Raw genomic sequence first — 14,729 nt, 5'->3', positions numbered from 1 at the left:
AATGGGACCAGGGTTTTTAAGGAGAAATATAGCTAAAGGAGCTCTAAGATATAAAAGCCATTATCCAGGAGAATGGAAAGTAAGAAGGGATTTGAATATGGGAGAATTACAAGGAGTCAAAGATAAGTGATTTCCTAAATGAGAACATGGTTAAAGCCAGTTTAGCAGATAGAAAATCGAGAAAGGGACTTATGTGATAGATAAATTTCATAATAAAAACACAACTTTAAAGAGGATGGTGAAAATTTTCCCCTTGGCCAGTTAGTGATTATGAAAGCTAAGTGTGATAGTCAGAGCTGTGGATGCACATTTGAAAGTTGTCTCTGTGGAGGGGAGGTTACATGTCATGAGCAGCAATGATACTGAACTGGAATCTGATCTATAGACTTTTTCTTTGAGGTTCAGATAGGAAATATTTTAAGCTTTACTATCCATGAGGCAAAAGCAAAGTTAAACATTTAAAAATCATTTTTTAGCTCCCAGACTATAAATCAATGGGCAACAGGGTCAGATTTGGCACTGAGGCTGCAGTTTGCCAATCCGTGCTTAGGTTTATTTAAATATATTGACTATTGATCATTGACATTCTCTTTATATTAAATTAGAAAAACTCCATCAGTGTATTTCATTAATCTCTAAGAGTACCAAAGTTTCAAGTGTTATCTTTCTGGTCAGGTACTTACTCAGTGAAACATTTAAAAAATGAGGTCGTCTTTTATGTATAAGTGTGTTAAAAATCACCACAAATGTATGTAGAAATCTCATGCTGATTGCTAAAGACATATCAAACTAGGAGTAGGAATTTTACTTTGAATTTGAGATGCTTCATAGTCAAACTTGGCTAAATAAGCCCCTTTTTTTTAAACTTTTTTTTTTTATTTATTTGAAAGAATTAGGGAGGGAGGGAAGGAAGGAGAGAGGGAAAGGGAGGGGGGGTCTTCCATCTGCTGGTTCACTCCTGAAATGGCCACAATGGCTGGAATTGAGCTGATCCAAAGCCAGGAGCCAGAAGTTTCTTTGAGGTCTCCCACGTGGGTGCAGGGACCAAAGAACTTGGGCCATCTTTCACTATTTTCCCAGGCACATTTAGCAGGGAGCTGGATCAGAAGTAGAGCAGCTGGGACTTTAACTGGTGCCCATTTGGGATGCCAGTGCTACAGGCTGGGGCTTTTAACCCTCTGTGATACAGCACTGGTGCCTGAATAAGCTCTTTTAACATGCTTCTCTGTGTTAGCTTTTGACATTTACAAGAGTGTAAATGGTTCATATGGTCATGGATTATTCTTTGGGTCACAGGAAATTTTACAGACCATAAGCAGCTTTGTCTCATACCCAACTTACAGAATACCTTTTTAGTTGCTATGCCTGGTTTATATTGTATTGATTTCTTCTCCAGGATATTTGTATATTGTTGCCCATTGCGTATTTAAAGTTACACGTTGATTTTATTTTATTTATTTTTTTTGTTTCTATGAAATCTCTTTTTTTTTTAAAGATTTATTTTATTTATTTGAAAGAGAGTTACAGAGAGAGGTAGAGATAGAGAGAGGTTTTCCATCCGCTGGCCACAATGGCCAGAGCTGTGCCAATCCAAAGCCAGGAGCCAGGAGCTTCTTCCAGGTCTCCCATGTGGGTGCAAGAACCCAAGGACTTGGGCCATCTTCCACTGCTATCCCAGGCCATAGCAGAGAGCTAGATTGGAAGAAGAGCAGCTGGGGCTAGAACCGGCGCCCATATGGGATGCTGGTGGCACTTCAGGCAAGGGCTTTAACCCACTGTGCCACAGCGCTGGCCCCATCTATGAAATCTCTTAGATTAGTGCTGCTGTTGTTAATAGCATCTAGATTTCTGCCTATAAAAGGAGGAACTCACTAGATATTAATAACATCATTAAGAAAATGAATTTTTATCTCCTTTGAAAAAATTTAAATTAAAATTTTTTTGTTGTTTCCCTGAAGTCAAGTGAGCAAAAGAAAATAAAATCATATCAACCATTCTTGACCTACATAGTTGGTATGATTGAAAGGGGCATGCAAGATTATATTAATATTTGATATTTTAGCCTTTGGCTGTATAAGATGACTAATTTTTTAAGAACTAAAAGCAGTTAAGTGTCACAAAGTTACCCAAAGTTATTTTTTTAAAGTTACCCAAAGTTAAACGCAATGAAAGTAAATTTTCTGAGGATCTTTATTATTCTTGTGTTGATTTTGTGCTTGTTGTTTCCTTACCTGAATAGTCTCTTCAACTGAAATTTGTGTTCTTAACCCTGCCTAAGGACAGCAGTAAAGATGTGTTAGTGTTACTTTTTATGAAGTTGAGCATCCCTGTTTTCAGAAGGGTTTGGGTGTGGGGGTGTGTGTGAGAGAGGAGACAGGAAGAGAGAAACAGAGACAGAAAGGAAGAAGCAAACATTTTTTTTTTTGAGGCAGAGTTAGAGACAGAGGGAAAGGTCTTCCTTTTTCCGTTGGTTCACCCCCAAAATGGCTGCCATGGCCGGCGCTGCGCTGATCCGAAGCTAGGAGCCAGCTGAAGCAAACATTTAATAGCAAAATTTATTCATGGAGAATATATCATTGTTAGTTTTTAATTAAAGAGTTTTTTCATTCTGAATAGAATTTGTGGTTACCTAAATATGTTTAAAATTGTATTTAGCAATATGTCTAAAATATGACAACCTGTATCTAGTCACCATGGACTTACATACTTTAGTGAAAGAAAAAAATAAAGTGATCCTTATTTTCTATAACTTGCCTTATGCCATATGTGAAAGAGTTCTGTTCTGCCAAATCTATTTATTTCTATTTTTTTCAATATTTAAGAAGTTGAGTTGGCATCTGACAAAGCATGTGGGGTATCAGCAGTCCATCCAGTACTGTGATGTCTGGTTTACACTTCAAGTGATAAAATATCTGAACATATACTGATGATTTGTTTCATTACATTTTTGTAGTTCAGAATGCAGTGATGGGGAGTGGTCTGCTTCTTTGCCTCATCGATTTTCTGGTACCGAGAAAGATCAGTCCTCAAGTGATGAGAGCTGGGAGACCCTGCCAGGAAAAGATGAGAATGAACCTGAGCTACAGAGTGATAGCAGTGGTCCTGAAGAAGAAAACCAAGAATTGTCTCTTCAAGAAGGGTATGTTCAGCAGTGAGATTTATGTTTTCATGTGTCTTGTACAAGAATGGAACACGTAGCATTCAAAGTTGAGTATGCTAGTAATTGTATTGATAAGCCCCATGTAGAACAAGTGTCCCTACTAATTTTTTCATTTTGCTTTTTTATTATACTTTAGGGATTTTAAAAAGAATGACTGGGCAAACGTTTGCACTGGCAGTTAAGACTCCTTCAACCCATATTAGAGTACTTGGGTGAAATGTCCTGTTCTGCTCCTGACGCCAGCTTTTTGCTAAAGCAGCCCCTGGCAGGCAGTGATGGCTGAGATGTCTGCCACCGTGTGGGAGACCTGAATAGGTCTCTCCTCCTGGCTCCCAGTCCAGCCTCAGCTGGTGTGGGCATTTGGGAAGTGAACCAGCAGATGGGAGCATGCTTTCTATCTGTATCACTTTCTCTGCCTCTCAGATAAAATTATAGTGATAATATAATCATTTTAAAAAGAATATCTTAAAAAAAAAGGACACAATTAAAAAAATATTGGCAGTTTCAGCATCTTCTGTTGAGGTACAGCGTATTCTTGCGCTCTGCTTTATGAAGGAAAGGTGCAGTGGCATCCTGGAGAAGGAATGAGAAGGGAGAGAGGTCAGCCTCAAGGGGCAAGTTGGTTCTTCATGGAAATGGAAGCAGTTGTCTGACTGCATTAGATGACACCTCCAGAACATCAGTGATTGTTGGTAACCACCTTCCTGGTGTTCAGACTTCAGTAGGAATGCTCTAGTTAAAGGGGTTGTTGGACCTATTTTAAAGTGAAGCAGCCATGAGCAGTATGTGAATTAATTGGTAAACCTGTCCTCCAGCAACATTTTATTTACAGTAATGGTGGCAGGCTGCAGACTTGTGGCCCAGAGTTAATGACCTTGCTCCATTATTTCCTCAGTAAAGATGATTCTGACGTTTTGGTTGATTTCATACATGGATGTAATTTGTTTTTGAATCACACTGAGGAAATAGCCACCTGTTAATTTGTAACTTTCTAGCAAGATTTTTAAAAAAATTTTGAACGATTATTTGTTTATTTGAAAGAGTTCCAGAAAGGAAGAGACAAGGAGAGAGGTCTTCCATCTGCTGGTTCACTCCTCAGATGGCCACAACGGCTGGAGCTGCACTGATCCAAAGCCAGGAGCCAGGAGCTTCTTCCAGATCTCCCATGGGGGTGATAGGGGCCCAAGCATTTGGATCATCCTCACCTGCTTTTCCCAGGCCATTAGCAGGGAGCAGGATTGGAAGTGGAGCAACCAAGACATGGAGTGGCACCCGTATGGGATAAAGGCATTGCCACAATGCCGGCCTCTCTACAAAGAATGTTTATTAAATGTTGTAAAGTCTTATCGTCAGTGGAAATGATTATAATGATTTTTCACTTTTGAACACAAGGAATTATTTGTTTACGAGATTTGCTGCATATGAAACTACCCTGGCTCCTTGAAATTAACTCGAATAGTTTATTGTTGTTTTAATGAGCTACTGGATTGTTTGCTGTCATTTTACATAGGATTTTTATATTGAGATCCCCATATAGGAATTATTTTTAGTTTTGGCATGTTTTTAGTACTTGCTTTGTTAAGAAAAATGTGTGTGCTTCTCTTTTTTGAGTCTCTGCTTCTGTTGTTTAGTATCTTACTTATTCCTTTAAAGATTGCTAATATTTTCTTGTGAGACATCATCTAATCTTGGTGTTTTATTGTAGGGGAGTATCTTTTTGATAATTTTAATTTTTATGTGATAACTGGTTATAATTTTTTATTTTTAATGGGATCTATGAAGGTTAATCGTATGTTCTTAGGGAGAAAAGTCTTTCAGCCTGGTCTATTAAAATGTACTTCTCAAAACTTAAATTTCCAGCCCAGGATTATTTCTTTGAGAAAACCTGATAATGCAATTCATAGAAAATCTGTATAGAAAGAAATTCACAATTGGTTGTGACAGTGGTGGATTTAGTTGGTATTTTTTTCTCTTTGAGATTTTATGCTCTTTTGCTTTTTATCAGTGTTACATAGTTTACTAAGTATTGTTCAATGTTTCCTGTGCCATTTGTGAGAATCATTCAGCAGATACTTACTGCTTACTGAACAGTTACTGTGTACCAGACATTATGCTGGATCTTGGGACTAGATCAGTGAATACAACAAGTTAAGATTCCCTGGTAAACTCACCCTGTGGTAGGAGAAGCAGATCATAAATGAGATTCAAACAGTGTAAGTTGCACACATGATGATTACTGTGAAGGGAATAAAATGGTAATGTGGTAGAAGGTAACTGACAGAGAGCTACAGTAGTTAGAGCAACCAGGGAGGACATCTCTTACAAACTGAATTTTGAACCGAGATCTAAAAAGTAACAGTTAATAGTGGTAGAGGAGCTTTCTAGACAACGGAAAGGTAAGGACAAAGGTATTGAAAAGGAAAGGGATTTGTGTAAATGAAGATGATGAGTAGAGAGTGCTATCAAAGGAAGTAGACAGGAACTAGACTATTCAGGCCATATTGTAGCGTGAGAAATGCATTCAGAGAGCAGTCAGATGTTTAAGTGGAGAATTAACTGATCTGATATGCATTTTTAAAAGATGGCTCTGGTTGCTCTGTGGTGATTAAATTGGAAATCAACTAAAGCTTAGAAAAAACAGGGGGGCCATGGGTTAAGCTAGTGGATGGCTTGGTGATAAAGAGTAAACAGAGAGCTGGTGTTTAGGCTAGTGATCAAAATGCCCACATCCCAAGTTGAAGAACCTGGGTTCAATTCCTGGCTCTGGTTTCTGACTCCAGCTGCCTGCCCATACATACCCTAGGAGGCAGAGATCATGGGTCAAGGAATTGAGCTCCTGCCACACACATGTGGGAGAGTTGAATTGCATACCTGGCTTCTGGCAGTGGCCCTGGCCCAGTCCTGTTAGTGAGGTTATTTGGGAAGTGAACCAGCAGATTGGAAGCATGCACGCACTTTTTCTCTTCCTTTTCCACTCCTGCTGCTTCTCTTCCCTCTGCAAAAAAATACTAATTAATAAAAATAAATAAATAAAACATGACTTGTTTAGGAATATGTTTTCTAAAAAACATAATTGAAACACGAGTATATAGAAAGTCTGAAAGTAAAAGTCAATCCTATTTCAGGCAAATATCATTTGCAAAGTAAACTTAAAGATAGAAAAGCGTTATTGGGAAGAGGGTCACTTGTAATGGAAACAAGTCCAGTTTACAAGTGAAAAGTGGCAGTTTTCAAACTTGAAGGTACCTAATGAAAAAGACTCAAAAAATATAAATCAAAATTTGACCAGAAATAATATTGATAAAGTTGCTATCCTATAAGAAATAATTTGTGGATATTAAAAAACCGGTCTTACTTCAGTAGATTTAAATACCTTATTTAAGCATGGTGGAGTAAAGACTGCATCCTGAAATATACAAACACAGAAGGAACAGTTGTAAAAACCAAAAATATGTTTGGCTTCAAAGCACAGATGAACATTTTTTCAAGCCAGTATCCTGCAAACTGTACTCTCTGGCCATAATGCACTTAACTTAAAGAAATAAATAAAGGGGCTGGCGTAGCAGGTAAAGCCGATGCCTGCAGCGCCAGCATCCAACATAGATGCCAGTTTGAGTCTGGTTGCTCCACTTCCCATCTAGCTCCTTGCTGGTGCGCCTGGGAAAGCGAGCATTGGAGGATGGCCCAAGTTTGGGTCCCTGCATCTACATGGGAGACCCTGATGAAGCTCCTGGCTCATGAACCAGTGGATGGAAGATATCTCTCTGTCTCACCCTCTCTCTGTAACTCTGCCTTTCAAATAAGTAAATGAATCTTTAAAAAAAAAAATAAAATGTAAGATTAAAAAATTGTAATTTAAGTTATTCATCCTTTTAAAAAGCCAGTAGAGCAAAAAACATCTTAATAGAAATTTTGAAATTCTTTTACAACTTACTGATACTGAAAATATCATCAAATTTTCTGGCATTCAGGGAAATTGATATTAATAGGAAATTTATGATCATAAATGCTTATCTTATTGGAAAAGAAAAGTGCTGTGAATTTAACTTATATTAGAAAAACTATTAAAGTAAATAAAGAATAAAAGAATATAAAAATTAGAATTAGAAAACAGTTACAGTAGAAAAGATCAAAGAAAGTCGATACTTAGAAAAGGCAATCCATGTGGATAGTGAGCCAGAAATTAAATGATACTGAAGCACAAAGATGTATACAACTACAAATAATGGACAAACTCATGAATTTGAAATAGAAGAAATTGACAAATTTCTAGAAAAATAGAATTTTTTTAAAAAATTCATTTTATTTATTTGAAAGAGTTACAGAGAGGGGTAGAGAGAGAGAAAGAGAGGTCTTCCATCCACTGGTTCACCCCCCGAAATGACTGCAATGGCCATAGCTGAGCTAATCCAAAGCCAGGAGCCAGGAGCTTCTTCCAGGTCTCCCATGTGGGTGCAGGGGCCCAAGGACGGGCCATCTTCCACTTCTTTGCCACGCCATAGCAGAGAGCTGGTTCGGAAGTGGAGCATCCAAGACTAGAACTGACGCCCTTATGGGATGCCGGCACTGCAGGCTGTGGCTTTAACCCACTCTGCCACAGCGCTGTCCCCTGATGTTTGTAAAACTTAGGAAGAAATAGGTAGGCTGAATAATTCTGTGACTATTATAAATTCTAAATCAGTAGTTTAAAAATCTTCCTTTAGAAGAAAAGAAGTAATCCAGATAATTTTAGAGATGAATTCTTTTTTCAAGATCAAAAACTACTCCTTTAGGTAGTAATTGTATATATAGGCTGGTGCTGTGGCACAGCGAGCTAAGCTACCACCTGCAATGCCTAAATCCCTATCAGAGCGCCAGTTTGAGTCCCTGTTGCTTCACTTCCAATCCGGCTCCCTGCTAATGCGCCCAGGAAGGCAGCAGATGAACCTAGTACTTGGACCCCAGCCACCCAGCTGAGACCTGGATGAAGCTCTGGGCTCCTGGTTTCGGCCTGACCAAGCCCTAGCCATGTAGGAGAGTACCAGCAGATTGAAGATCTCTCTCTCTTTCTCTCTCTCTCTATAACTCTTTTTCAAATTAATAATAAATCTTTTAAAAAGCAGGGAGGAGGAAAACTCATATACCAGTCTGAGTTTATTCCATAAGTGTAAAAATAATTTCATGTAGGAAATCATGTTGTTTACCACATTAGCAGAATATGGAAAATATCCTTGTTATAGATTGTATAAATGCAGGGGAAAATTCACTATACTTATAGTATAAAAGCTCAAACATTAGGATTATAGTGGTATTTTCTTGAAGCAATAAAGGGTATTTTCCAGAAGAATATAATTAGTAGAATTCATTCTCAGTAAGGAAGCATTAAAAAAAAGTTTCCCTCCTTAAAATTAAGAGGGACGACAAGGATGCTCTTGTAGTGGAGTGGTAAGGAATAAAAAATGAAAAAGGAGAAGCAAATTCTAAATATTTTCAAGGTTTTTGAAACATTTTTACTGAAGTTATGCACAGGGATATTGTTTTTGCCACTTAGAATGAAAGATTTCTTTGACCCATAGGTCAGAATTATTTTTTTTTGAAGAGCAAAATTCTTTCTGTAATCTTGAGCCAGCCGTGGCCCACCATGGTGCCAGTCTTGCATTCTGTGTAAATGGTAGTAATATATATGTGATTTATATAACATGTCGAAAGCATGTGCCCTATCCCACTTATTTTGTTTCTATAGCTGTTGACAATGAATCATTACAGAATCAAACATTCAAGTGAAATATGTAGCCAAGAATTCCTTATGTAGTAAAAGAATATTAATGACATAGCATAAATTGTTTAGATTCAGAATCATCTTACTTGTTCTGTTATTTTAGTTAAAAACTCCAGAAATGAATATATATTTTCTACACTGAATCATTTTCATCAGTCTATTTAATCATGACTTATGTAATGTGTTTGAAGCACAGAGTGAGTCATTGTGATAGCTTTGTAATAAGTAAGTGTAAAGTATTTTTGTTAGGTGTACATTAGAAGTAACAGAAAAATTCCCAAGGACTTTTCCAAGCTTAATCACTGAATTATTTGTTTTCTAAAAGCTGTTTCTCAAGGATTTATTATTATGTCTGCAACACATTTACACAGGGGGTGAGGCTCACGGTAAGAGACAGCCCTTCATGCCTCTTGGAGGCTGCCGTAGTGGAGGAGACAGGTGAGTCACCAGAGGAGCTGCATTCAGTGTGACCAGTGCCCTCACCAGGGTTGCTTAGGAATTTTTAGTTTGATTTTGTATCTTCCATTTGGGTTTAATTTTTCACTGGATCTAATTATTATACCCAAAAAAGAAAACATCCTCTACGTTTATAATTCAACTTTAGAAGTTTACCAGAATAAGTGTGCTTTCTTGTGCTCATCTTTCCCATTTTACTAGAGTAGCCATATTAGATCCTAAGTCTTACAAACCTGTTTCCTGTAGTGCAGTTTAGGACTGGAAATTACTGAGAGAAACATTTATTCAGTTAGGTGCAAAAAGAGTTACTATTCCTATTTATTTAAAATGCTTGGATTCTTCCATGTGCGTGTTATCTCACTTCTTTCATATACAGTCCTTCCTCAGTATTCTGTGGGCATTGCTTGCAGACCCTCTGCTAGCATCAGAACCCATGCATGTTCAAGTGCCTTATATAAAAATAGTATCATATTTGCATATAACCTGTACATATCCTCCCATATACTTTCGGCCATCTATAGACTATTTGACATCCTTAATACAATGTAAATAGTTGTTAACATTGTACTCATATTGCTTAAGGAATAATGACAAGAAAAAATGGCCAGTACGTGTTCAGTACAGAGGCAGTTTTTTTTCCAGAATATTTTTGTCCTCAGTTGATTGAATAAATGGTATGGAAGACAACTTTATACATATATTTTATCCTCTAATGTTAAATTTGTGCCAAACATAAATAGAATCTAACTCTAGCTGCTCTTAAAGCAGGAATATATAAATTGTTGTATTGCAGTTTCCTTTGGTGGACATTTACATTGTTTCACAGTTTGGACTCTCAAAGTAATGCAGCAAAAATCAAACAAACAAGTACACTTTTTTGGGAGAAACATAGAAGCAGTAACACTGACTGGTTCAATGGTATGCACATATTTAATCTGTTAGTATTGGCAAGTTTCTCCATAAGGAAGTTGTTACCAGTTACTATCTCACCAATACTGTATGAATTACCTTTCTTCAAAATTTCACTAATATATTAGAATTTTTTATTTTTGCCAATATTTTAAAACTTGTATTTCACTGTTTTATATTTTACTTATTATAAATGAGATAGAGCATCTCTCTTCCTGTGTTTCAGAGCAGCTTGAATTTCCTCTTCTGTTAACTGATCAGATCCTCCCCTTTCTGTTAATTTGCTTTTGAATATTGATTGTTTTCTTATTCATACGGTTTTACATTTTTATCCTGTTTATTAAGGGAATGCTTTTTGTCTCCTGTGTTTTAACCTGAATTTTTCTCAGTTTGAGCTTTGTACATAAATTGTTGGTATACTGACTTTTCCATAAATGTTTTCTTTAATGTAGGTTCTATGAAATTTATCAGTTTGTGACCTCAGGGTTTGCCTTGTGCTTAGAGCAATTGAGATTTTTGTAAAATTTTCTTTCTTGATTATTATAATACTTTTACTTCAGTGGTAATGGGGAGGTACACATGACTCTGAGAAAGGAATGGATGAAATTTATTTAAAGGCAAATAGTGAAATAGGAATTTGACTTCTTTTCCTCCAGATGGATACCTCATTGTCCCAGAACCATCTATTTACTGAGTATTGCATTTCCCTCAATTTTGAAATGCTTCCTTTATCTCCTCCTCATTTTCTTTTTGAAGATTTATTTATTCATTTGAAAGTGAGAGACAGACAGGATCTTCATCTACTGATTCACTCCCCAAAGGGCCACTATGGCCCGAGCTGGGCTGATCCTAAGCCAGGAGCCAGGAATTTTCTCCAAGTCTCCCAAATGGGTGCAGGAGCTCAAGCACTTGGGCCATCTTCCACTGCTTTCCCAGGTTACATTATCAGGGAGCTGGATGAGAGAAAGAGCAGCTGGGACTCGAACTGGTGCCCATATGGGATGCCAAGAAACACAGTCACCGGTGCTGCCGACTCCTCCTCCTTGATCTGTGCTATTGATCTGTTCCAGTTTCTGTAAGCTCATATTCTAGTGAGAGTAACCTGACTATAAACAAATAAGAAAATGTCAAGTAACAATATATTCTGTAATTTAAATCAGCAGAGTGATGTGGTAGTTAGTAATGACAGAACGACTTATGCTGAGTGTCAGGACAGCACTGGGGAGATCACATGTGATCTGATGTGAATATCAGTGAGAGAGTTGCAATGCGAAAAATCTAATGAAAGCACATCTCACATGGAAGAAATGGCCTCACTATCTAAGTGTCCAGAGTAAAACGCAGTAGGAGCAGAGTAGACTGCTAGAAGAGGCTGGTGTCGAGAGGGAAACGCAGAGAAAGCATGTGTTTATGCAGGGACTGGCAGGCCAAAATCGGAATTTTATTTTAGCTATGAAGGGAAACTATCCAAGAGCAATATTTAAAAATTCAGATAGTCTAAGATGGATTTTTTTCATTTTGCTCCTGCAGAAAGAGGAATTATAGGGGCCAGCGCTGTGGCGCAATGGATTAAAATCCTAGCCTGCAGTGCCGGCATCCCGTATGGGTGCCAATTTGAGTCCAGGATCCAGCTACTTCACTCCCAATCCAGCTTCCTGATAATGTACCTGGGAAAGCAGCGGAGGGCGGCCCAAATCCTTTGGCCCCTGAACCCATGTGGGAGACCCAGAGAAAACTCCTGGCTCCTAGCTTTGATCTGGCCCCGTTCAGGCCATTGTGGCCATTTGAGGAGTGAACCGGTAGATGGAAGATCTCTGTCTCTACCTCTCTCTGTAGCTCTGCCTTTCAAATAAATAAGTATTTTTTTAAAAAAGAAGAATTATGGAACATACGCAATTCATAACTGAGTATGTGCCTGTATAGGTAGAAATATCTCCATGTATATATTGCCCTATTACGTATTTGCTTCCTTTTAAGATAATCTTTCATTCAAGGAAAACCTGTTTTTCGAACTCAAAGCATAGAGGCTGCTTGCATGAAACAGAATTCTAAAAACAATATTATGTATTTTAAAATAATTTTTCTGTTGTTAACGTGTTTGTATTAGGGAACAGACATCCTTGGAAGAGGGAGAAATTCCTTGGTTACAGTACAATGAAGTCAACGAGAGCAGCAGTGATGAGGGAAATGAGCCTGCCAATGAATTTGCACAGCCAGAAGCTTTTATGTTGGATGGTAACAACAACCTTGAGGATGACTCCAGTGTGAGTGAGGACTTAGATGTGGACTGGAGGTAGGTCACGCAGTGCCGTTAGCACACTTACTGTTCACTGCGGAGAATTTGCTCATGCTTCTAAATTACAGAGTTCTCATCTTCCTGTCTGTCATTCCAGTCTGTCTTGCTTTCTTTCAGAGCTCGTTTCAGACCTCACTTCCTGCTGGGATTCTTTCCTGCTTCCTCTAACAGGAAGCCTCTTCTTTCTTTGACCTTTAGCTCTCTGAGAGTTCCTCCTAGCCATTTATACACTGTTTTTGGATGTCGGGTATCATTTTATTATTGTTATTATTTTGCTTTATATGCCTTGTAGCACTTAGCATAATCCATGTTCTTAAAAAAATTTCTTAATGAATACTACTTGAATGTAAAACCCTGTGACAGAATCCTAAGAATACAGTTTTCCTTCACTGTCCTTTCTTTCCTTCTCTATATGTAAAATAAGGAAAATAAAATTGTACCTTTAAGAGATGTTGAAAATATATTTACTTTATGCTGTCAAAGAATAGTAAGCTTCAAATAAAAGCATATAAATGTAGTAGATTATAGAATTATTACTTCCTATGATACAACGCTCAGAATTTAACGGTTTCAGTTTATAAAGTGAGATTTAAATTTCAAGTGTTCAGTAGCCCATTGGAAGCAGCCTAGTTATTGAGATGTAGATAAAACAGTTGTTCTAACTGAGCCCTTTTGTTACTTTTTCTGGGGAGTTAAAAAGTGGCTTAGTGTACTTACCCTTATTTCCTTCTCTGCACTAACATATTTTTAAGAATTTGTCTTGTTTTTCTACTTAAAATTAGAAAAATAAGCCTGCAGTCATATCCCTAGTACCTCTGCAGGTTTCTGGAATCAGCATTTTTAAGGCCTCCCTCGTGTCTTCAGCTTCTCTCTGTATGTGCTGACTGTTTTTATGTGTTTCCAGATTATTGCGGATCAAAAAGTCAACATTTCCTTGAGGTCCTCCTTACCCTTTGCTGTTCTCCTGGATGGGTGTGTGCTGGGGTAGAGGGCTGGCGAAGGGACTGGCGAATGTCAGAGCAGACTTTCATCGCTGTCACACAGTTTATGATCGCATCTTACACACTCTAGTTGTCTGTAACCGATTTTCTGGCTTCCCGAACATCACAGAGAGTCAGTGGCTTTCCCTGGTCCCAGCCTTGCTGATCTTGACGCTTCCTTTTCCTCCTTTTCTCGTCTCCCCAGTACCCTCTTCCTACACTGTATCTTAATTCTGAAGTCTCATGTCTCCATTATGCAAGTAATTCGTCAGAGTGTTCAGCAGATGAAAGATTCAACTGTTTAGCATGATCTGTACATGGTGGGAGCCAATTATAATTTCATAAGAATTTTTTTCTATTGCACATTTTTAAGACTCTGTAAAAATATTTTTGAAAGATTATTTTCCCACTGAAATAGTGCAGTGAAATCATCTCTCTCTCAAAACTTGTCTGTGGTTCCAGTTGTTCCGTTAGGACTGATTAATAGAGTTGACATTCCCAAGTTATAGGTAGTATTTTTCAAGATCATAATCTGTAATTCACAAATAACTCGGTGAAAAGATTGTTCCACATGAAAATTCAAGGAGTAATATGCTTTTATTGAATATAATAGTAACTTAAATTTGAAAACTTTTATTTTAGGTTTTAATTCACTGATGATCTTTCTGGACATGGCTGTTGTGTTGAGATTTTAGAGATATCACTAACCCAAAATTTGTGGAGCTTCAAGTTAGTTTTTTTTAAATATGGAAAACACTTTAACATTGATCTTAAGACAAATTTTTTGAAAGTTGCTGTTCTGAATCTAACTATATACCTCATTTGATTATGTGGTACTACATTTTTGTGGCAATAGTTAAAGGCTAGTAAGGTGAACATACCTACTGTGTGTTTTTTTTTTTTTTAATTGATTTATTTGAAAGACAAAGTGATGGGGAAGAAGACACAGATCTTCCTTCTGCTGGTACACTTTCCAAATGGCTACAACAACCAGCGCTAATTTCAGGAGCTTAAAATTGCATCTAACCCACACGGGTACTGGGGATCAAGCATTTGGACCATCTTCCACTGCTTTCCCAGATGCATTAGCAGGGAGCTGGATCGGAAGTGGAGCTGCCGGGACTCAACCGGTGCTCATATGGGATGCCAGTGTGGCAGGTGGCAGGTTAT

General features: G+C 37.8%; 1 protein-coding gene across 2 annotated transcripts in view; it reads left to right on the top strand.

Moving 5' to 3' along the window:
* The window catches only part of PJA2 (praja ring finger ubiquitin ligase 2), a 75,887-nt gene that overhangs the window by 39,619 nt on the left and 21,539 nt on the right, over positions 1-14,729 (top strand). For both annotated transcript variants that reach the window (XM_002713961.5, XM_051853930.2), the window contains exons 5-6: positions 2,954-3,139; positions 12,391-12,576. In XM_002713961.5, the coding sequence (XP_002714007.1) occupies positions 2,954-3,139; positions 12,391-12,576 (372 nt within the window). The remainder of the gene's footprint in view (positions 1-2,953; positions 3,140-12,390; positions 12,577-14,729) is intronic.

This window comes from Oryctolagus cuniculus, chromosome 14, assembly GCF_964237555.1.
Source record: "Oryctolagus cuniculus chromosome 14, mOryCun1.1, whole genome shotgun sequence".
Lineage (NCBI taxonomy): Eukaryota > Metazoa > Chordata > Mammalia > Lagomorpha > Leporidae > Oryctolagus > Oryctolagus cuniculus.
Note: the sequence above shows the minus strand (reverse complement) of the source record. Positions and strands in the feature narration are given on the sequence as shown.